This window comes from Ceraceosorus guamensis, assembly GCF_003144195.1.
Source record: "Ceraceosorus guamensis strain MCA 4658 unplaced genomic scaffold IE81scaffold_96, whole genome shotgun sequence".
Classification (NCBI taxonomy): domain Eukaryota; kingdom Fungi; phylum Basidiomycota; class Exobasidiomycetes; order Ceraceosorales; family Ceraceosoraceae; genus Ceraceosorus; species Ceraceosorus guamensis.
Genome location: NW_020290091.1, coordinates 13,490 through 36,057, shown reverse-complemented (window position 1 = coordinate 36,057; position 22,568 = coordinate 13,490). Strand labels below are relative to the sequence as shown.

General features: G+C 56.8%; 8 protein-coding genes across 8 annotated transcripts; 4 read left to right on the top strand and 4 right to left on the bottom strand.

The window, feature by feature from the left end:
- The first annotated feature begins 223 nt into the window (after positions 1-223).
- IE81DRAFT_368826 (aspartate kinase) lies at positions 224-3,180 on the top strand. The gene is made up of 4 exons (XM_025517180.1): positions 224-1,107; positions 1,227-1,509; positions 1,598-2,526; positions 2,615-3,180. The coding sequence occupies exons 1-4, from the start codon at positions 349-351 to the stop codon at positions 2,678-2,680; spliced, it is 2,037 nt and encodes a 678-aa protein (XP_025366923.1). The 5' UTR covers positions 224-348; the 3' UTR covers positions 2,681-3,180.
- IE81DRAFT_258482 (hypothetical protein) lies at positions 2,795-3,597 on the bottom strand. The gene is made up of 2 exons (XM_025511375.1): positions 3,241-3,597; positions 2,795-3,146 (listed from the first exon to the last, which is right to left on the bottom strand). Exons 1-2 carry the CDS (start codon positions 3,466-3,468, stop codon positions 2,997-2,999), a joined length of 378 nt encoding a protein of 125 aa, XP_025366922.1. The 5' UTR covers positions 3,469-3,597; the 3' UTR covers positions 2,795-2,996.
- Positions 3,598-3,809: 212 nt separating this feature from the next.
- Positions 3,810-7,364, top strand: IE81DRAFT_368825 (hypothetical protein). The gene is made up of 4 exons (XM_025517179.1): positions 3,810-5,458; positions 5,545-5,825; positions 5,900-6,777; positions 6,851-7,364. Exons 1-4 carry the CDS (start codon positions 4,076-4,078, stop codon positions 7,159-7,161), a joined length of 2,853 nt encoding a protein of 950 aa, XP_025366921.1. The 5' UTR covers positions 3,810-4,075; the 3' UTR covers positions 7,162-7,364.
- A 1,008-nt stretch (positions 7,365-8,372) lies between these two features.
- On the bottom strand, positions 8,373-11,647 carry IE81DRAFT_258420 (WD40 repeat-like protein). The gene is made up of 5 exons (XM_025511374.1): positions 11,136-11,647; positions 10,933-11,036; positions 10,678-10,844; positions 10,409-10,592; positions 8,373-10,317 (listed from the first exon to the last, which is right to left on the bottom strand). The coding sequence occupies exons 1-5, from the start codon at positions 11,460-11,462 to the stop codon at positions 8,400-8,402; spliced, it is 2,700 nt and encodes an 899-aa protein (XP_025366920.1). The 5' UTR covers positions 11,463-11,647; the 3' UTR covers positions 8,373-8,399.
- A 959-nt stretch (positions 11,648-12,606) lies between these two features.
- IE81DRAFT_317531 (ribosomal protein L2) lies at positions 12,607-14,278 on the bottom strand (the record flags this gene model as incomplete). Its single annotated transcript, XM_025512586.1, has 4 exons — positions 12,607-13,031; positions 13,121-13,169; positions 13,248-13,429; positions 13,514-14,278. 4 exons carry the CDS (start codon positions 14,276-14,278, stop codon positions 12,894-12,896), a joined length of 1,134 nt encoding a protein of 377 aa, XP_025366919.1. The 3' UTR covers positions 12,607-12,893.
- A 2,259-nt stretch (positions 14,279-16,537) lies between these two features.
- IE81DRAFT_326200 (nascent polypeptide-associated complex, alpha subunit) lies at positions 16,538-18,386 on the top strand. Its single transcript, XM_025514753.1, has 6 exons — positions 16,538-16,677; positions 16,952-17,116; positions 17,371-17,658; positions 17,912-17,966; positions 18,054-18,058; positions 18,165-18,386. The coding sequence occupies exons 1-6, from the start codon at positions 16,636-16,638 to the stop codon at positions 18,186-18,188; spliced, it is 579 nt and encodes a 192-aa protein (XP_025366918.1). The 5' UTR covers positions 16,538-16,635; the 3' UTR covers positions 18,189-18,386.
- Positions 18,387-18,906: 520 nt separating this feature from the next.
- IE81DRAFT_349878 (hypothetical protein) lies at positions 18,907-19,532 on the bottom strand (the record flags this gene model as incomplete). The annotated part of the gene is made up of 3 exons (XM_025516458.1): positions 18,907-19,062; positions 19,145-19,210; positions 19,455-19,532. 3 exons carry the CDS (start codon positions 19,530-19,532, stop codon positions 18,907-18,909), a joined length of 300 nt encoding a protein of 99 aa, XP_025366917.1.
- A 624-nt stretch (positions 19,533-20,156) lies between these two features.
- On the top strand, positions 20,157-21,983 carry IE81DRAFT_326198 (PRTase-like protein). Its single transcript, XM_025514752.1, has 8 exons — positions 20,157-20,263; positions 20,340-20,467; positions 20,621-20,665; positions 20,738-21,025; positions 21,104-21,151; positions 21,223-21,308; positions 21,384-21,560; positions 21,661-21,983. The coding sequence occupies exons 2-8, from the start codon at positions 20,402-20,404 to the stop codon at positions 21,758-21,760; spliced, it is 810 nt and encodes a 269-aa protein (XP_025366916.1). The 5' UTR covers positions 20,157-20,263; positions 20,340-20,401; the 3' UTR covers positions 21,761-21,983.
- The last annotated feature ends 585 nt before the right edge of the window (positions 21,984-22,568 follow it).

Sequence of the window (22,568 nt, the reverse complement as noted above, 5' to 3'; positions counted from 1 at the left end):
GGTTCGTGATTGTTACCGCACCGTCAAAGCAGCATCTTTGCACTCTTGACTTCTATGACGGCACCTTCCTGGCTCGGGTCACGTGATTTGCGCGCTCCGGTCAGGGTTCTGAGAGTCTGCAGTCGAGTCGATTTGCCGAGTCACGCCGACGTGAGAAGATCGTGAGAAATTTAGACTTGAGCGCGCGAACAGCGTGAGTAGCGTCATCTCGTAACTTTGCTTCCCCAATGAGCATCTCACGATAGCGATCGCTGGCATCTTGACGCGCCCCCATCCAGCAGCCCAGACTTGTGAGCCGAAGGCTGCTCCAGCACAACGATCCACGACTCGATTGCCTCTGGTTCCACGATGCCCCCCTCTGCTCCAGTCCCCATCACGCCCAGCGCTGTCACTAGCGTGTCGGCCAGCACGGCCATCTCCTCCCCGTCTGTCGAGTGCGAGGGTCAGACAGAGTACTCGCGTACACCCACTACGAATTCGGGGCTATATCTGGCATCATCACCGCATCTCGACGCTCTTGACAGCATCGCTGCTGGCACAGCTACGACTGCAGCCATTGCCAAGAACAATGCCTCCAACCGACCTTGGATCGTTCAAAAGTACGGCGGCACCTCGGTAGGCAAATTCTTGCCTGCCATCTCCCGCACCATTGCGCCCGAATTTCTCCGACGCAACAGGCTGGCTATCGTCTGCAGCGCTAGATCGACGGGCACGAAAGCTGGAGGGACGACGAGCTTGCTTTTGGCAGCTGCCGAACAAGCGCTGAGCGCCGAGGACGATACTCCCGAAGCCAGCTTGTCCGGCTCAGTCGCCAGCTTGAGCTCAGCGAGAGAGGGCAGAGCGAGCTTGAGCAGAAACTCGTCCAGAACGGGTGTGCGCACACCTGCTGACTTGCAAGGCGTCACTGCCGGCTTGCAGGCCACGTCTCTGGAAACGGTGTCACAAGCGACGCAGAGCTCGAGCGACAAGACTGTGGATCGCATCATGAGGGAGCACATCGACGCGGCGAGATCGATAGTGACGAAGGATGCGGCAGCTTTGGAGCAATTGGAGCTGGACATACAAGACGACTGCGAAAGGTTGCGGGATCTGCTGTTGGCCGCAAAGGTGAGCGATGTGCGGAGTGGTGCATCGGCCGGATGAATGCACCGCTGATTGACCCTTTCACTCACTCGCCTGGTCACTCGATCGCTCGACTCGCTGCATGGCGCTTACCCTCACGCCAGATCATCGAGGAAGTCTCGCCAAGGTCGAAGGATATGATCCTCTCCATCGGCGAGAGGCTTTCATGCAGACTGATGGTCGGAGCTCTCGGCGATGCCGGCGTGCCCGCCGAGCTCATCGGTCTCGAAACCATCATCGACGCCGCTTTCCTGGAGGAGCTGTCGCAGCGAGGCACTGGTACATCTGGCCAAGCGGAGGGCGCCCTGGAGCAGAGCTTCTACGAGCTGCTGGCCGCAAGGATTGGGGAGCGCGTGAGCCAAGCGAATGCCACGCCGGTCATCACTGGTGAGCGCTGCGCACGATCTCTGCTTGCTGTTACATTGCCGCTGAATTTGAAATGCTAATGACCTTCTCTGCCGCCATACTTCATCAGGCTACTTTGGCAATGTCCCCGGCTCGCTCCTTTCTCAGGTCGGGCGAGGCTACACAGACCTGTGCGCTGCTCTGTGCGCCGTGGGTCTGGCAGCTGAAGAGCTTCAGATATGGAAAGAGGTGGACGGCGTCTTTACAGCGGATCCTCGAAAAGTGCCCACTGCTCGCTTGATACCTGCCATCACGCCCGAGGAAGCATCGGAGCTGACATACTACGGCAGCGAGGTGATACATCCATTCACGATGGAGCAAGCAATAAAGCGTCGAGTGCCCATCAGGATCAAGAATGTGGAGAATCCAACGGGCCTTGGCACTGTCATATTTCCTGCCCAGGAGATTGTTCCTGGGTCTGGCGATGGCACGAAGCTGAAGCAACCAGAGACTCCAAGCGCCAGCGGAAGCAGTACGCCATGGGGCGTGTCGTCTGATGGCGCACCCTTCAATGTCATGGTGCCAGCGGCTACGCCGGCAGCTCGAAAATTGCCTACTGCGGTGACTATCAAGGATGACGTCTGGGTGCTAAATGTGCACTCAAATAGGAAGACGCTCTCGCATGGCTTTTTTGCGCGTATATTCTCAACGCTGGACAAGCACGGCATCGTCGTGGACCTGATCTCCACGTCTGAAGTCCACGTGTCGATGGCTTTGGCATCTGGACAACCCGGCCTCAAACGGCCCCGAGCTCTAGACCGGGTCAAGTCGGAGCTTGGAAGCTTGGGTACCGTTAGCGTGTTGAGGGAGATGGCCATTCTGAGTCTGGTCGGAACGCAGATGAGGCACATGGTGGGCGTGGCTGGCAAAATGTTCAGCACGCTAGCGGAAGGCAACATCAACATCGAAATGATCTCGCAAGGAGCGAACGAGATCAACATTTCGTGCGTCATCCATCAGAAGAGCGCACTCAAAGCTCTGAACCTGATTCACTACTCTGTAAGTCGAAGTGGTCCGTCTCGAGCTTGGCCTGCGAGCATGTCCATCAGCTTTAGCGCCAGCTGATATACCTCGTGCCCATTCACAGGTCCTCGAGGTCAGTCCCACGCCCAACAATAGAGAGAGCGGCACTTTTGGCAGAAGCTTCTTCTGAGAATACTTGTCGCCAGGGTTGCCTGGAGGACACTTCGTTGGCAGTACGATGAGCGCCGTCGTGGATGCCAGAGTAGTCCCCTTTCACAAGTCCTTCGTCGGTCACAGCGTATGTATGCAATTTTGAGTAGCGTCACGCCCTTCTCGACGATTGCACCATCAAGCCATGGGATCTCTTTGCAATGTCAGCTTCTGCGACGTTTGGGAGCGACTCTGGCTAAAGAAAATCGTCAAGAGGAACGGATGGGAATGATAGGGCATTGCAAAGCGCTGACATCTTTGCGAGGCCACGCCGTTGTACTTTCTCCCTTCTTGCTCTATGAGCGACGCGCCACCATGACTCTCTCGCTGCCGTGCTCGTCACGATTTGCGTTGTGCAGTCGCCCCTGACGATGTCGCGAGCGTCGATTGGAGGGCTGGGAGAGGCGTGCGGTCCAATTGTATACATAACCTCTGATTGACTGCACCTACCGCACATTCCCGCATCGCAATTAAGAGCAGTTTGAGTTTGAGTCTTGAGTCAACCGTGCCTGCAGAGTCCAGAGTCATGCATGAACTCACGTGACTGTCGACCGTAGCCCGGTTATCGCGGTGCTCTGATGAGTCTGATGAGTCAAGAGTCCCATCAGCACCAGCATATGCAAGCGGAGAGGGTGCGGACCGTCGAGCTGCTGCCATGCATGTGCAAGTTATCAGTACGATGATTGCGATGTGGCGCCGAGGTCGTGCGCGTCCTGCCTTATCGATCGCGTAAGTGCCAGCATCCTCTACAGCTATATCGCGTGCCATCCTCTGTACCGCACAGCTAAAGGGCGAGCCATGCGCGCGAGCTACGGTGCACGCGCGTGACTCACGACTGTTGTGGGTGTTGATGATCACTCGGTGCGATATACCTGCAGTAGTCGCGTGGGTCGTGAGTCGTGAGTCGTGAGTACCAGCAATCGTGAATATACCCTACCGGTATCGCCAGCTGATGCATGCAGCTGAGGGTGCGCCATACGTGCGCAGCAAGTCGTGAGTGCAGCATAAGCATCCAATGCAGCAGGTTTGCGCCGCTGCTGCTGCTGCTGCAGCTGCACAGCAATCCAAGCGTGATTCAGCTGATCTAGCCTCAGCTCTCCACCTCCATCCATCCACCCTTGACGTGACTCGCCCTGCCACCCGCGCAGCAGGCAAAATTACCCAATCCCTTACACCCGCACTCACGCTCACACCCCAACTCCTCACACTCACACCACCACTTGTCACACTTGCCCACACGTGAGGGTACGCTTCAGCATTTCAAAGTTCCCTGCACGCAACATCGCGAGCGCGCACTCGACCCCCTTGGCTGCGGTCTCTCGCATCTACTACCACTTGCTCAATACAAAGTCAAGCCTGACCGCAGCTAGCAGTCATGACAACCTTCTCAGCCTACGCCTCGCGATTTCTGTCAAACGGCGGTGGTTTGTCCACCGGCGATCCCTATCAGCTGGCTCGAGCAGGTGGTGGACACGGCGCCGAAGCATTCATGGCCTCGGCGAGCAGCCAGTCTAGTCTGGATGCTTCCACCAACTCTGACGGCTTGCCCGACGAGCAACACAAGCATGCGTACGGCCCACTTCGAGCTGCTGGGAACGTTTCACAGGTCCTTCGAGGCGAGAGCGGAGCGTCGCTGAACCTGATGGGCGCAAGTCGATATGGCCTCGCTAGCGCACACATTCAGGGCGGCGCGAGGTCGGGCAAGCGACACGTACCAACTGGAGCATCGCGCGGAGATTTCTTGTCGGCCCACGACATTGCTGAGGTGGATGTGGATCAGCGTCAAGATGAAGAGGAGGAGGTGGAAGCAGATGCAGCAGAGTGGCGCCGGCATCACCGTTTGCTACCCCACTTGAATGACCGCCAAGCGCGGGTCGGGGGCTACGGTGAGGAGGATGGAGATTCACCCAGCGCTTCTGTCAGCGCTTCGCGGATAGCGGGCTTTCAGGGGTTCGACGAGGCCGACGAGGGAGATCCCTTTCTCAGAGAAGATGCAGTGCAGAATGCGGAAGCCAAAGGCGGAAAGAAGACGATCTCTTCGACTTCGACCAAGAAGCGACGCGATGTGCCAACCAATCAGGCACACCACAGAGCTCGAGGTTGGCTTGCGCACGCCGAGTCCAGCATCGCAGCGCCCCTCCGCCATGCGGTCAGCAGCGTCCCGGACCCAAAAGGCTCCAGGCGAGTGCCTGCATCGGCTCGCGCCTCGGGCAGAGGCTTGGCAGGAGATGACATTTATCGCGATCTAGACGAAGCCTCATCCAGCACATCGGCCGATGAAGCCCCGCGCAGCTCGGCCTTCGAAAGGAGAGCATCAGGCCCCTTTGGCAGCAGTCACAGGGAGTCATCGGCTGACGATTCGTCCAGCGATGCCCTCACTTCTTCGACTGTCTCTTCTCCCCAGATCCGCAGTGGCGAGGCGAGGAAGTCCGAGCTGGAACGCCAAGGTCCGCATGGACACGGTGTGGAGCACTCTTCCATACGAGAGCCCCTGCTGTTTTCCGAGATGGCGTCATCTAGCCCGTCGGGATCACTTCCTCTGCCTTTGCCTGGAGCGTTTAGAGGCTCTACGACGCGGCAAGTCGCGGCTGACATCTACGCTTATCCACACCCACCTGCGAAGAGTGGCTGGACACCCTGGGCGACCGGAAACACAGCGCAGTGGAGAGAGTGGAAAGACAAGGGTGCACTGTTGGCTTGGGTACTTGTCATGCTGTTCACTGTTGTCATCGCGGGAGGCGCAGCAATCGGCGCACCAGTGAGTATCCGTAACGGCGCTTCAAGGGGCGGACGTGGAGCTGAAGCAGCGCTCTACCTGTGCTACCCCCACCTTTCGCGCATCAGTCGGAGGGCTCATCGTCAGGTTCACCCAACCGACCATCGCCATACTACACCTTGACCCGCTCAGTACCAATGCTTTTTCTGGTGGCCCTTCTTTCAGTCGGCGCAGCCGTAGCCAATCTTTTCGCGCTTCGCCAGGTCGCTCGGATCGGCGGCTCTCACTTTCTGAAATCCAGCCTGGTGGGTATTCCTCTGTGCTTGACACTCGGCTGGGCATGGGCCTTCGCCGGCAGCTTCATCTACGACGACGAGAAATGGAGCGGTGGTGCTTGGAGCACGGTAGGGTGAGTGTCCGTTTGAGTTGCGATTGATTGATACACTGCGGACGCTGACGGCACCTGTGCTTTGCTTGTGCCAGACTTCGCTTCCTTTCCTTGGTCCCGGTTCTTGCCGCTGTATGCTTCGCGCGCGGAGTGTGGAAGCGTCGCTTTGCCCTCTCTCGCACCACAGCTGTCTTGGAGCTCTCTTCGCGCGTCGTCGCGTCCCATCCAGCCTTGTTGATACTCTCACTGGCGCAACTAGGCGTCTTTCTTCTTCTCAGCGTGCCCATGATCAGCATCTTTGCACGTCTTTTCCTGATCGGCCACTTTGGACGATTGGGTAAGAGCGTCGCTGGCGCGGACAAGGTGTGGCACACTGATGCGAGCGCAAAGTGGATGGCTTGGACGACACTTGGTGCGTGGCTCTGGACATGGGCAGCGCTACGAGGAGTCCAAAGAGTTACTGTTGCCGGTGTCGTTTCTCATTGGTACTTTCACCGCGAAGAGTCCGAAGATGAGAGAGAGCAGGATCAACAAAATGACGTATACTCTGACGAAGGATCTATACCCAGTCCAGCACCTGGTGATTGGTTGACAGCGCCGGGGTTCGCCGATCCCGCCATTCCACCGCCGCCCACGCAAGTCGACATAGTTCGCGCATCCTTTGCTCGCGCAACGGGCCCGGCTCTTGGAACTGTGCTCATCGCAGCCCTTGTCCTCTCACTCGCACGCCTCGCGGCCTTGATCGCTGCAACCGCTCGCAGTGCATCTCGACAGCTTGCATACCCTCGTGTCCCCGCGCTTTTGAGCCCTCTAGCGCACGCTGCAGCTATGCTCGCTGGGCTATCGGCCGTGCTCAAAGGTGTTAGCGACTTTGCACTCGTCTACACCGGCATCACTAACGAGCCTTTCTGGTCTTCTACCAGAAGAGCCGGCAGGGTTGCAAGGGGCGTCTCTGTGAAAGGGGTCATGGATGGTGAGTTTGCTATGCGGATCGAATCTTCCGCTGAATACGTGACTGACGCTAACCTCCTGCACACTTCTCACAGGCCTGATCATCCATCTCATGCTGGATCTCTTCACACTTTCCCTCTCGTTGCTCAGTGGTCTCGCAGGATTCTTATTCTCAGCACACAACCTCCATGTGCCTGCCGACGCGCCCCTCGTTGGCCTTCTCTGCGCACTGGTCTCTTACTGGACGCTGAGACTCTGCGCCGACGTTGTTGGAAATGCTGCAGACACGCTTTTCCTTTGTTTCGCCATCGACGAAGCTGGGGGCGAGACGCACTGCAAGGCAGCGAAGGAAGCGTTTGAAAAGGCCGCCGATCAGTTGGACACTGAAGGTGCTTTTCAAGCGTGAAGCGATCACTCATTTTTGAAATGGCGCGGCACAAATCGACAACCTTTCTGCTTGAGCCATCGTACCCCTCTCATGACGCCCTTCGATCACCTCTCCGTACCGTTTCCCATCGAGAGCACTCTCTCACTGTATTCTGTCTGTCTGACACCTGCGACGCCTCCCACACAATTGTATGCGCTTTGAGTTACACCTGCACAATCATGACAGCACGCTTGCAAGCTGAAGAGAACGTCAGAAAGCGCATCAACTTCCATCGCGCCCTCGTGGGCCATGTGAGAGTTGCCGGGGCGCACTTTTGCGCTCAGCCGCAAGCATCGCTATCGCTACGTTTGCTGCGCAAGACACCACGCCAAGAATATGCAGCAGCACCTTCCGTTCCCCGCGACTGGCTGTATATATATCTGTCAAAGTTTACAAACAGCATCTACGGCCACACCACAGGAAAAGTGCCTGGTCCCGTCTGATCCCAGAAGCGGAAACCCTGTAGGGTCTGGTCAGTAATGAGGTGGGGGACCACTCGTGAATCCCAGATGCCGTAGGTTTTTGATTTTTTTTTGGCAACCTCATTCCCCTCGTCACGTACCTCCCTTTGATGCTCATTGTGACTCCTCAAACGCCCAACACCTGAATTACTTTCAGGGACTACCGCGAGCGATTGTCTAGTATGGCTGATGCGCCCCCAACTTGCCCCGTAGGCTCGATTCACGTTCGCCTAGGCAGCTAGCGACCGGAATCACTCACGCCAGTCGGGCTTCCATGCTAGGTATGTAGCCGCACGCAGAATGATGGCACGCACAAGCATCGAACCTAGAATCGTGCATTGTTTCATTCGCTGAGCTGTGCCGTCTACTTTGCACACAAACTCGTGCCCGTTGCAATGTCCCCGCCATCTCTCCCGCCAGTATCCTCCAGGAATGGTAACCTTGCTGTGTAATGGAAAAAAATGTCATTGGCCGCACCGCCTTTCGACCAAGACTAGAGAAACGACTTGCAGAAAGCACAATTGCTTGAGCTGTCAGAAGGTGCGATTGCTGCTGAAAAGTTTCCGAGAGGGTTTAAGTGAGCCGGGAGAAGGAAGTTACGTGACTGTGTCTCGACACGGAGTGCAGTCAGAGAGGGAGGTGCATGGTCTCGCTGCCTCGGGCGAACCATCGCGGCAGCATCGCCCCAGCCTGGTGAAATGACCAAGTGCTGGGCCGTGCGCCAAGATTTAGAGCCCATTGCAAGAACGCTTTGGCTCATCCGTAGATCCTGACTACACCATCTGCACCGCTCGATGCAAAGAAGGGTGCGCTAGGGTGGTAGAGTACGGCGAGCACGCCTTCGGACGACTTGCGGCGGTGTGCGGTGATTTCTTGCACGCAAACCGCTTGCGATGAGCCGGCCTTGGAAGTTTCTTTTGCCGGCTCTACTCCGCTTCCTGTAGCTCCGCCGGTAATGCCGTTGATGTCCCAGAAACGCACGCTGCAGTCATGTCCGCCAGAGACGAGGGTCAGGCCGGCAGGATCGATGTCCAAGGCTGTCACGGCATCGAGATGCGCAAGCATCTCGAATGTGCAGTCTCCAGTACTGAGGTCGAAGACACGAATGTGCCTATCCTCATGAGCGCTGACGAGAAAAGGCAAAGTCGGGTGCGCGACAATCTTGTTGACTTGACTGGCCGGCGTCCCTTGGTAGGTGCTGTCGCTCTTGAGCTTGAGCACTTCCCGTCCGCTTCTCAGCTCGAATAGCTTGACGATGGAGTTTGAGTAGCTGACTGCCACGGTCCGCAAGTCGGAGTGCACGACGCAGACGGATGTGGGTACGGGTCGCTCGGTAGCATCAATAGCAGCAGCCTCTCCTGTTATCCGGCCGTCATTTGTCCCGTGATAGTCCCAGGAGAGCTGCAGAGCAGGTCTGTCGTCAGTTGTCCAAATTTTGACCGTGCCGTCGGCCGACGCAGTAGCCAACAAAAACCCTTCTCCTTGCTGCGGCAATAGAGCCATGTCCCACACTGCCTGAGTGTGTCCAGCCAGACTGGCCAGCTCCATATTCTCGTACGGAGGATACGGAGTGAAGGGCCGCTCAGGTAGCTTCCACACTCGCACACTCGAGTCCATGGATCCGCTGAACATGCGACGCGTGGCAGACGCGACTGCCAAGCAGGTGACAGGGGCTGTGTGACCTCGAAAAGTAAGGACAGGCTCGTTGTCGGCAGCGGTCCGGCTTGGCTGGTCCAACGTAGCCGGGTCCAGGTGCCAAAACTTGATAGTGTTGTCGTCCGAAGCGGAGATGGCATCCGTGGAGTCGAAAGCGATGGCACGAACAGCATCGAGATGGTTGCGAAGCACTCGCTTCGATTTCCACAATCGATCCGCCGCTTCGTCATCAGCTGCGCTCTTCTCTGCCTCTGCACGGGCAGCAGCGGCTTGATCTGCGGGGTCGTGGAGGCTCAAGTTGGCCAGATCGTCCTCAGCACTACGAGAGTTGACCTTGAGAAGCTGATTGAGCTGGCTCGAGGTGGTCGCCAAAGTCGCTGCTTCGGGAGCAGTCTCACCTCCATTTACTGCAGCTTGGGCTTTTCGCTGCCTCTCGCGCTTCTCTCTCTCTCGTTGCCCAGCTTCCTTTAGCTTGGCCCAGTCAGAGGCCGTGGCATCGGCAGGATCTCCGGCACCTCTGTATCGTGCCGTGACTTGGTTGGGCTCATCGTCTTCTGGCAGATCAGCGCCATATTCTGCTGGTAGGTCGGTGGTACCAGCCGAAGGCGCAGGAGGAGGCGCCATCCGGTCGTCAAGTGCAGCTGCGGCTTGAAGCGGCTCAGTCAAGGGACTCTTGCCTTGCACGTCGCCGGTCGCGCCCAGCGGATCAGCTCCTTGATGAGACTCGCTACCTGCCTCGGATTCGGACGACTCTTCCGGCAAAGCCTGCGTAGCCAGAGAAGACCGCGGCGCTCCCAGTGTGCCACCCCTCCCTGGAACTCTGCCTGGAGGCGCGGAGCGACTCCCCAGAGTAAGCCCATCATCCAACGCAGTACCAACAGTCGGGGGAGCATTGTCCAGTAAAGCTTTCCTAGGTCGCACAATGCTGAAACTGCCGCCGCCGGTGCCGGTATAAGCTCTATCGGGCAACGGATTTAGTGTCGATGTGCTAGTCAAATACGAGATCTCCTGCAGACACCTTAGCACAAAAGAAATGAGGAGCGTAATACTCCAAGCTCAGTCTAGTTCATGATCGACGCTCCACTTGAACGTCTCGGTTCTATGCTCACTGTTTGAGATACTCTTGCGCTTTGGCACGTGCCCGTGAATTCTTGGAATTGGTCGTGTTGGAGCGCGAGAGGGAGGCTCCCGGTCCGCTCAGCGTCAAGCCATTCACCGTGCCCATGTTCAAGGTGTTGATGGAAAATGTGGACCCGCCGCGCTGATGTGTGGCTGGCTCCGCAGAGGCCGAGGCTGAGCATATATGCATCAAGGCGATATGGTGAGCCGAAAGGTCCGCATGCTGTGGTGTGCGGGCAGCAGCCGCAGCAGCACTTACGGTCAGATTCCTGTCGTGCAGGAGAGCTTCGTCCGCTGGAGGAGGCAGGTCGATCAGCGCCTTGAAGCGTTGCGAATTTGGTCGCAGGAATGCCTGAAATCGTGCCCTGCGGCCCAGCACCGGCGGCAGTGAGGGTGCTACCTGCGCCGCTAGAGAGATACTTGTTGCTGTAGAAGCAAGTACGGTTGTTGAGAAATTGTGATGAGCCTAGACGCACCCTTCCGGGCAGCTTCGCAAATTGCCGATGGCGCTCACCGCTCCTGTCTGAGTGCGTACTCGAGCATCTTGACGCGCCTCATCAAATCTGTCTTCAGGTTCTCCACGCCTCGGCGCTCTCCCTCGAGCAGTGCAATGCGCGCCTGATGCAGGTAAAGTGGTACAAGGTGAGCAGCGGTGATGGTCAGCGCGAGCGACTCTGCAGAGATTCAAGCCTGCCATGCCGCGGAGCGGCTACTCACCCTCATCTCTGCGCGCTCTATCTCCCACTCGTTGCGATCACGCTCGTGGCGCCGCCACTCGGTCTGCAAGAAGTGCAGAACGCCTCCCAGAGAGTACTCTGGTGGAGCGGAGATCCCAGCTTCGCTAAGATTTTGACCATTGCCGTGACTGCCTGGTGCGCCAGGCGGCCCACCTTGACTCCCTTGCTGCTGCTGCTGCTGCTGCTGCTGGCCTTGCTGCATCTGCTGCTGCTGAGGTGGGCCCATGCTGGCGAACATATGCTGACCTTGAACGGGGCCACCGCCTTGTTGCTGCAAGTACATGCCGTTGGTCAAGAGAGAACTCATGGTGGCGGAGGTGACGGAGATGGCTTTACGTTTGTTGAGTCAGTATCGACGAGGTGCTCCGGCAGCTGCGATATCGAAACGAACACACTGCAAGGCGAGCCAGAGAGATCACAGATGGAGGTCGGACGATTGAGGCACACACTGGCCGAGGTATTGATCACAGAGTGCGAGGACAAATGGATCAGCTGTATGCGCGCGAAACGTCGTCCTTGCCAGCTCAACGCATTGCCGCAACGCAAAGGCTGAGGGGCGTGCAAGGCGCTTGACTTGTCGAGGACCTCTGAGAGAGGCGCTGACGCTGGCGTTGCGCGGACTGAGGTGTTTGCAAGCTGGACAGGTGTGGGCAGAAGGATGTAGAAAGTGAGTGAGCTCTAGTCACGAGTCGCGAGTAGTATAGTGGCACTGGTCAGAGTTGTAGTAGTTGGAATAGTGTGAGTGGTAGTGACGGCCCTGGTCTGCTCGATCATACGCGCAGTCCCGACTTCAGCTGGGCGGGGAGCGCGATCAAAGGACACCATTCACGAGCAGCAGCAGGTGGAAAGCGCAATTGGACGCTTATTAGCTCTTCTGCTGCTGCTTCTGCTGCACCGCGTGTGCGTGTGCGCTATTCCTATGTACTGCTGTACAAGCTGTGCCGCTCGCTACCGCTGCTGTCTACACATCACGCGCACAGCAGCGTGGCCAGCAGCGGCGGGGGTCAAGCGCGATTGCGGCGAGAACAATTGAAATCACGAATAACAAGTCAACAATAAGCGCCTGCCTGCACGCCCCCAGCAGCCAACGCCGCACCGCCAGCAGCAGCAAATATCGACGCATTGGACCGCTCGTTCGTGCGCTTGGATCCCGCTGTGCTTGATCACGTGACCGTGCAGCGCTCGCGACTTGCCCGACTGTTGATCACCTCAAACTCCCACTTGGGGTTCGTGACGCGTGCTGACCGCTCTCCTCTCCGTGAGGGCCTTTTTGTCATGAGCTGATTGACTAGCCAAGTTCATGATCGATTTGGTGCTAGGTTTCACGCCAGCAGCGAGCTGTACTCAATGTTGGGCCCACGCGTGCGCGCAGCGCAAATTTTTACTGTGACACAATCCTGGTGACAGCGCTTCCCTTGACCACGTTCGAGCCGAGAAAGACGAGCACCCATGTGACTTTGAACGCGGCTTCCCTCCCTACTCGCAAGACAAACGGTGGGTCTACGAGGACGGCGTCGCGCGCACAACATCCGGCTGCTGAATGCTCGGCCAGCCATGAGGCCGGGAACAAGGATCAAGTCAAGCTGCTCTGTGCAAGCAAATCTTCGTCAAGATCTGGGTCGATAAGGGCGCGCGACAATTGTAAAGGCTATTGAAAACCATTGCGCATGATGGCATGCATTTGCTTCTGGCTCGAGTATTTCTTCGGAGAAGCGCTCGGCTTGCAGACCGACCTGACCTAAGCTGCGGGAGCACCCTTGACGCGACGCTTGCCATTCTGCCTCGGTCTCTCGCGAATGACCATCCTGTTCCCAGTCCTGGTGCCCGGCTTGCGTGTACGTCCTTCCGTCTTCCAGCCGTAAATCGATTTCGGATGCTGTTAGGAAATCGACATCGAGCCGCGGCCGTAGTCTGAGTAAGTGTTGTCGAAACGTGCCGGCGTCTACGAAAGCACTCAAATCTCACCATATTTGACTTCGACTTTCCTCGACCACCACCATGGGGATGATCGATGCTGGGCGGAGTAAGCGGCCGAGATAGTGAGCTTTCTTGTATATGCCATCAATACGTATCAAGGCGTCGCTGCACTCACGCATTCATAGCTACACCTCGCACCTTGGGCCTGATGCCCAGCCATCTCGATCTACCAGCCTTTCCGAGGCGAATGTGTTCATGATCTATGTTGCTGACCCGACCTACGGTAGCATGGCAGCGAATGGGCACCAGCCGAACTTCTCCGCTCTGCAACTTGACTTGCGCATGCGTTGGCAGATTCTGCTGCGCCCCATCCTGTTCAATTTCTTCGACATCAAAAGCATTGTGAATATCTCCACGCGGCTGTCCAATCGCGCTGCTAACGGGCGAAGACTTGGACCGCTTGACAAAGGCGATCAGCTGCCCCACCGCACCTGCTGATCGGATGAGCTTGGCCGAGCCATGCGGAGTGAGCGATAGATTGTGAATCATCGTACCAATGGGTATGAGGTGTAGCTGCAGCACGTTGCCTGGACGAATGGCTTTGGTGCGGAAGATGCCAATGTCGAGAGTGCTGCTGCCGCTTGCCTCGCCGGGCACGTCTGTGCTGTACCTGAACGACTCAACCGTATCGCCCGCTCTCAGGCCATGGGGCGCGAGGATGTAAGACTTGAGTTTGCTTTCCTTGTGTTCGATGAGCGCGATGTGAGCGCTGCGTCCCGGATCGTACTCGACCCGCAGCACATCTTGCTCTCCAGGCGTCTTTCTGTGGAAATCGACGATGCGAATTCTCCGTTTGTGTCCACCTCCTCTGCCTCTCACCACCACTTTGCCCGAGTTGTTTCGCCCTGCCGTGCTCCTCTTCGCTATGGTGAGCGCCCTTTCAGGCTTCCCCTTGTGCAGGTCCGGTTGTAGCAGATGTCGCACCCATCTGAGAGAGGGCGTCAGGGGCTTGAACGTCTTGAATTGCTGATCCTTGCGCACATAAGCAGAGTATTTGCTGGTGGCTACGCCCGCTTTAGCAAAGATGGAGTTGACTGCCTTCTCTCGCTTTGCCTGCTTGCGCTGAGCTTTCTGAGCCAGTCTCCTCTCCTTGCGGTATGGTCTGTCCGTCGCTCTCGTAGCAGCAGCTACCGCTGCAGGAGACATGAAACTGTTCAGCTTGGAGGAAGATGCAGAATTTTGCGCGCCTGGCGCCAAGGTAGGCTCGCTCTGCTTGACTTGAGGCACCAAGCCCGGAGCTTGCGCACTGCAAGAAGTTGAAAAGGAACGCGCTTGCCGACGAGCATTGCAGGCCGAGACGAGGGAAGGAGAGGAGGAGGAGGAGCAGGACGAGGAGGGAAAGGCGATGTTGGTGATGGAGGATGCGGTCACCACTACATCCACAGATCCATCTGACTGTCTCCAACATCTCGCAGCCAGCGGAGCGACGAGGGCAGGTCGTTTGCCAAGCGCCGTGACCGCGGAAGAGGCAGTAGATCGCAACATGTCTTGCGCACGGTTGCGAGGAGAGGCGGACCAGGGTCAGATGAGCGATGAAGCGACCCAAAGGACGGCTTGCATTGGCCGGCCGGTCACTTGCTCTCGCCTCGCTCGTGGGAGGTGACTGTCCTAGAAGGTGAGCAAGCTGCGGTGTGATGGGCCATTGGAGTGGGTCGTGCTGCTTCCTTGGACCGCTGATCGCGCAACTTTACTCGATCAGAGGCTTGTGTGGTGAGTCAAGAGTGTGCTGTACCAATGCCATATGGACACGAAACAGAATCAAATGGTAGAGCAATCGTCAATCGTCAATCTTGAATCGTCTGCGCAGCTCACGACGTTAGTTGTCATTTCAAGCGTCATTGATATTACATTCGCGATTCGTGATTCAAGATTCAAACTCGTGGTTCAACGTCAACGCGCCGTCCATGCAGCGATCTTTTTCGGATGCCCGCGTCATTCAATTGTATACGTCAGCCAACTTCATGCAGCTGTCATTCAAGATTGCTCTCGATTCAGTTGTGGACGTTGCCATGGCGCGTGCACGCGTGCAGCCGTGCTCACGACTCGAAGTCAGACTCACACTCTTGACTCAACACTCTTGACTCAAGACTCGACAATCAATCACGAGGGCGCGCGCGGCAGCAGGACGACCATCGACAAGCAGCACGTCATAGGCGAGCAAGCGTCCATCGTGAATCGCCATGACAAATTACGCAGCGACTAATAGCAAGGGACACGACCGAAGCACGATGAGCATGAGCTTGACCTTCGCAGCAGGACCTTAAAACGATGAAGATGTATGACTTTTCGATCGTACGTAGCTCTCGCGCGCAATACGCAACGAAGACTCTTGGATTAAAATTTGTGAACATGTCGAGTCTTGGAGCTGGAATTCAATTGCGAGCAGTGATTAGTTTGTCGCGAATCTTGAATTCAAGTTTTCATTCATTGAGTTCGGATGCCTTGCTGCTGCATGGGCGCCTGCAGCTGCGGCTGGCTCGGCCGACAGCGCATCCGCTCAATTGGGCTGGCCGCGCCGCGCCCACCCGCGGCATCCGCGGCAAGCCTCATATATACCAGCGTGAGGAGACCATAGGGCTCATTTGTAGCCGACATTGATCCCAAGCCATGCTTCGATCATGGCTCTCGATTGGAGCGCTAGCTGGACGGAACACACGCGCCTAGGTCAGGCGAGTGCTGAGCACGGCTATGGTCAAGCGGTTGAGTTGTTGAATCGTGAAGGTAATGGTCGGCACAGCATGTGCGGGTCCATGCACTCACGTGATGCGCATTGCGACCTCTGATGCTGCTGCTGATGCTTCCCGTCCAAAAGTCAAGGTTGACCTCTGCGCGCGGCAAGTTGCCCGAGCAGAGGCATCCTCTAGCAGCAACAGTCACACCCAAGTGCCGCAGTGTCAGGCTCTGGCGCTGACCTCTATATAGATGATTCATGCCCTTCAACTGAAGCTTCCCGGTTGGGTTCTTCGCTGAGCAAAAGGCCGAAGGGTTTCATAGAGGCACGAGTCAAGAGTCTGCTCTGCAATCGTGACTACGTAGTCGAAAGAAGTACGCTACCGCGACACGATCGAGGTGCGCAAGCACGCCGGACTACATACAACATATAGTCAAGAGTCAAGTCACGAGTCATGTAGTCAAGAGCAGCATGGTAAATTGTTATATACGTGCATGCCGCATCCTGGTGACTCTTTCAATTTGGATTCAAATTGCGCGTGGTGATCGCGGGCGGGCGAGGTGCATGTGAGCGCGAACCACACCGCTGTGGCCGCCATGCATGCGTAGCCTGCAATTTGAATTGCATCGGCCTGAGCTTTGCACCAGCAGGTCACGAGCGGGTGGGCGCGCATGCGGCCAGCCAGCGGCAACTTGCGATAGTCAGCCAGCTCGCGTCCTTCTCAAACCACCTCACTGACTCGTGACTCATCTTCATTAGCACCACCATAGTCAGAGCCTTCACGCAAAGCACGTTCACCACCCTTCTTTTTGGATCTCGTATTTCGCTCACCATGTCCGCCACCATCGAAGAGATCGCCGACGACGTCAAGGACGTGAGTATCCAGTCACATCCTTGCTTCCTTCCTGGCAATGCTGCAGATCAGCATCGCTGGTCGTGCAATACGGAATGACCAGCTGTCAAGGGCAGAGCTCCAGCCAGATACTCGGTCACGAGAGCGAGAAAGAGGAGGCACAGGGTGGGCATGTCGTAGGGCCCTGGCGGTGGTGAAGGAAGGCGAAAAGCGCTGGTTGGGAATGTTGTGCGCTCGCTCTTTGCTCGTCCCAGATGAGCTTGCAAAGCTGATTTGATTGCCTATCCATTCTCAGCTGCAGGTGGAGTCCGATGGCGAGGGTCAGGCAACTGGAGGAGACGTGACGATCGGCGAGCATGTGCTCTCCAAGCCTGAGCGAAAGAGCCGCAAGAGCTTGCAAGGCATCGGACTCAAGCGTGTGCCTGGAATTACCCGCGTCACCATGCGCAGACCCCGCGGAGTGAGTATTTCGGCAGCGACTGAGAGGGAGCATGCGTGCGCGAGAGAGAGAGGAGAGACGGGTGTGTGGCAGGGAAATGATGCTAAGAGGTGGATGCATACGAGCTCTCCGTCCAGCCCGGTGCTCGCGCATACCCGGGCGATGAGCATGCACACGAACGTCGTGTGGGGGACGATGCGATTCGCACAGCTCGCAATGGTATTCATTCCAGCTGCTGACGTTCCCTCCTCGGCTACGACATCCGCGTTGTGCAGCACCTGTACGTGATCGCTACGCCCGAGGTGTACAAGTCATCCACTGCGGATGTCTACGTCGTCTTTGGCGAGGCCAAGTCGGAGGATCAGTCCTTCGCCGCTCAACAAGCCCAAGCTCAGCATCTGGCTCAGCAAGAAGCGCAAGAGAAAATGCTGGCCGAGAGCTTTGCCGCATCTCAGGCAAACTCGGGGGCTGGAAAGGAGAAGAAGGAGGAGGAACCCGAGAGTGACGGGGAGATCGACGAGACCGACGTCAATGCCAAGGATATCGAGCTGGTCATGCAGCAGGTGAGTCACACACCGTCTCTCTAATCAGCGAGCGCTTCATGGACCGGTGTGTGCGATGTCACTGCCAGTGTGTGCGATGTCACTGGCGCCGGCAAAACGCCCGCATGAGCGCCGAGCGGTAAATCCGAAAGCCAGCTCTTCGAGGGCATCAAGAAGTTGGATGGAGGGGCAGGGCCACGACATTCACCGCGCATAGCTCCATGAAGCTCTTGAAAGCGTTGCTGACCCACCATGACTGGATGCCGTCCCCCAGGTCTCTTGCTCCCGCCGCAAGGCCGTCAAGGCTCTGAAAGCTTCCAACGGCGATCGTAAGCATTATCATTCGAATACTGATGCGAGGTGTGCGACGTTTTGCTGATGAGCGACCCGCTGCCTGATACTTGTCCCAACTGCTGTCATCTCAAACAGTCATCGTGAGTGCATCAAGTTTCATTGTGATTGCGCTTCTTCAGGCGAGCCGAGTGCTGATCAAGATCAACCCCACACGTGTGATCTGTGCCGCGCAGAACGCTATCATGAGCGCTTCGTAGATGCAATCTGCACCGCTCACGGCGGAGCCCGTTTGTGTATCGAATCACAATTCCGGTGCCTATTCGTTCAGGCTCTGCAAAATTGCCAGAAGGCACCGCTGTCTACTGTGCACAACAATGACAACAGAATGATACAAAAATTCCATTCGCCTCTTCGCTCGTTGGCTGTGGGCGCCAATGAGGCCATCAGGGCGCTGCGATCACGATGTGGCAGCTGCGATAGTGCTGCGCGTTTACCGTTTGCGCCGTTTAAAAGAGGTAGCTAGCACGACTCGCTGCGTGACCATCCGCACTCAAAAGGGCCCCTGGCATGCATCGTGTGCTCCGCAGCGGGAATGAACACAGCGGCCATAAATTTGCCGCCTGCCCGCTGTGCTCTTCAGCAGCTCCGCAACCCGTATTCAAGACCCATTGCTGGAAAGAAGTCGAAGCTGACCCGGCCGGCTCCTGATCCACCACTGGCTGGGTTGCAGCAGCGGCTGCGGCTGCAGCTGTAGCAGCCCCAAAGAGACAGCGACTTGACGAAGGTCGCGTCGGTCTTCGTGAGCTCTTGAATGCTCCACTGAGGCCTACCGGGCAACCCGTTGACCCTCGATGCATGTTGATGAGCTGATGGGCTGTGCAGATGTTTGCTAACCGCAGGCATAATTCCTGCCTGCCCGTCGGTCGAAGTCCCTCCACCCTGATCGTGACTGCACCAATGGGGCTGGTGCGACGCCTAAAACAAGATATGCCATATGAGAAAGAGGGCGACGATACCGCCGAGGATGTACATTGTGAGCAGCCTGTTGCTCTTTGCACCTGCGACCACCTGTCTTGTGAATCGAGAAGACGTGGAGCCTAGCCTGTTGGAAAAGGCATCGAAGGACTCCGACTTGAATGCAGGGACCGTGTGACGGCTGTCAGTGCGGATGCACTTCCAAAGAACAGCAGGCCACCAAGGATGTCTGACTCACGGCGTCTGCTAGAAGTCCTGTGCGCTGCGACTCTACATCGGAATGGATATCCGTCGTGACGCCGCGCTGTGACGAGGCGCAGCAAGCGCATATATGTCAAGGGACGGGTGAGAGCGTCATCAGTGTGAAGGTGCGTGCGCGCAACCACGACTGGTGTCATCCGTCTGCTGGCAGCTCGAGTGATCACTCGAGCACGCAGCGGAACGGCGTAGCGCCCAGCGCATTCAAGCCTGTCCCATCCTGCCCTGATCGTCATAGCATCGCCACGCTATGCTGACAAGACCTGTGGCGTAGCTCAGCTGCAACTCACGAGAGCTTTGACCTTGCTGAGCAGCTTGTCGAGCTGATCGTCGTTCTGACTCTCGTACGTTTGCTCGGCGGATGACATTGCTGCTTGGAAGGCCAGGGAGGTATAGGCAGGGGGAGGGTGCCGCGTCTATGCCTTGCCGCTTCCTGAGGATGGAAATGGTGAGGACGTATGTGTAGGGAAGATCTGCGAAGCTTGTGGGCTGGTTGCTACGATGCTATCAGTGTTCAGGAAGGGTGAATGATGGAAACAGCAAGCCGCAAATGGCGTTCATCATTCAAGACAGTCATTGCTGGCTTTTAACTCAAGACTCTCGAGTTCCACAACGCCGCCGCGTATAAATCAAAACCGCGGAGGCTGCTCGCGTGCTTTCATTCAGATTCATGATTCGATCGCGCCGAGTATCGTTGAGTCACGAGTCATCACGAGTGGAGAATCACACCATGTTGTCACGTGAGTCAATCTGGATCCAAGAATTTTTGAATTCAAAATTCGGTTCTTGACAGCATCGTGATCCGAAATTGCGATATCTACTCTTGACTGCTCTTATCTACATCTTTACTCGTGACTCAAGACTATGAATGGTGCGTGCCGTATGGCCGCGCATGAAATCACAACGGCGCGTACACAACCTTGAACGTCAGCACTCTTGACTCTTCTTCACTATAGCTGCGTCGGCGTTCAGCAAAACATCTACTGCGCGCTCTGATTAGTAGACGAAGGCACACTGCACTTTCCACCACAGCCCTGCTCTCATCACTCGATCCCAGCGACGACGCCGCCCAACGATCGAAGCAGACCGACAGCAGATGGCGAGTTCATAGAAGGCATAAGCATTCCCGTCTACCTTCTCTCAACCCACCGGTCACCTTCACACCGCACGCATAGCAGCCCTCGCCGCACCACCATACTGCCACGACCCCTACGTCTGGAAGCTCCTTATCATCACCATGACAAGCTCGAGCGACACTGTTCCGGACGATCACTACAGGATTACTTACGAAGAGGTGCACGTCGTAAGTATCATAGAGCACTGGCAGATATGAGCGTACATGCTTTCACAAGCATTTGACGTTTGCTAGCATACGCCGGCTCGATGGGCTGCTTGCTAACGCTAAGCTTCGCCACCGGCGTTGCCCTTCGCGTGCTGCCACAACCCCTAACCGCAGCATATATGCAATGCAGCCCGCAAGATCAAGCAGGACTTTGATCCCGTGAGTTCTGATCGCCTTTTTTTGTGAGAGCTGTACGCTAAAGCTACATACGATGCATGCCTTGAACACCAGGACGTGATTCTCGCCATCGCAGGCGGCGGTCTCTTTCCTGCTCGCGTTCTTCGCACATTTCTCAAGCGGCCATCCCGATTGGATCCGACAAAGCTGCGAAACGTGCCCATCAACGTTGTGTCTTTGGCGCTGTACGAAGAAATCGCCAACTCATCCGCAGGTGCTCTGGGACGAGAGGTGCTGAGGACGCAGTGGCTGGATGCGAAGGCGATCAGAGGACAGAAGGAGGGAGGCGCTGCAGAGGAAGGCAAGGGCGAAGGGCTGCTCGGGAAGCGCATCCTGATCGTGGTGAGTGTTTGCAAGCCACCGTGAGCTTGAGCTGCTCACTGCTATGCGATGCTCATCGAGCGCTTCTTTCCTCGACAGGATGAGGTGGATGACAGCAGAACGACGCTGCAGTATGCGTACAACGAGGTGAGTCGTATGCCACGGTAGCTGGTGGACACTTGCGTGCTCGGCTGAACGAGCCCGCACACCTGTTGCAGCTGCTCAAGGATGTTCGCAAAGAGATCAAAAGCTTGTCACCTCAAGAGCGAGCCGCGCTCCCGCCTACGCGATTTGGGATTTTTGTGTACGTCGTGACCATCAGGATGGGCGTTTTGCGTCAATCACACTGACCGTGTCGTCGCCCTCGCTTCTCACACAGAGTGAACAACAAGCTACGACAGAAGCGTGGCGTACTGCCAATCTATCCTGAAGGCACTTCCACAGAGAATGAACCGTTAGATGACGCGCAGGATGGAGACAAAGTTGGCAAAGGGTGCTTCTACTGGGCTGCAGAGACCACGGGAGATGTGTGGATCGACTATCCTTGGGAACAAGAGTGAGTTCTGGCTTGAGCCGTCACAGGGAATTGTAATGATTGTCGGGACGCATGAGGATACTGATCACCAACATCACATTTGTTGGCCAACCCGACGCAGCGACATCATAGAGCATAATAGATTGGCGGCTGTAGCTAAGAAGCTGGGAGTAAACCAGCCAGTTGGGGTGCTCCAGGCAGCTGCTTCTGCGTCGGCGTGAATTTCGATTATATCAAGCACGGCAACATCGACCCTTGCGTTCTTGCGCCTAGGCCACGATCGACGTTCAATCGCCAGCTCCTGCCAAGTCTTCCTTGGCTCATAAGTGCGCGCAACTCTCAATTCTGGAGGCAGTCAGAACAGGGTGTTCACGCAGCGTGCCGTGAGCCATAGAGTGTCGTGAGCGTCCAGAGTCCTCTCCCGTGACCGAGCGTATTGTGAGTGTGCCCTCATATTTGATTCTCTGTCTGACAAGCCCGTGGGTTGCGGTGTGCCTTACGTATATTCTCACAGCAGGCATTGCTCGAGCGTGACTTTGATTTGACTCTTTGGCATTCGGAGATTGAAAGATGGCTGGCCCCCATCCAGCTGATGCGTGCCGCTCGCGGTGCCTGACCGCGATGGCATGGAAGCACGCGTGCCAGCCGCTGCGCCACTCTTTGACTCGATAGTGAGGCCAAATACATACAAGAAGCACAGGCCAGAGCGGACAGCGTGCAACTCTTACAACACTCATCAGGCTGCATGCTGCAGAGGACAGCTGTCGCAGTATACTGTACCGCGCCGGTGCAGGATAGAAGGGCGCGGAGGTTGGGCTGTCATGCGCGCCAGCCGCGTCTCTTCCTCGAGGGCCAAGCGCATATGCCTGCGCGCATGCCTGCCCTGCTGGCCTGCTGCCCCACCGACCCGCCATAGCTGTGCTGCAGCATACATGTCTTGCCATCCTTCCTGACGTGCGTAGCTGTGCGCTATGATCACTCGATCGTAGCTCTGACATGCACACATCTGGCTCACGCCTGTGACTCGTG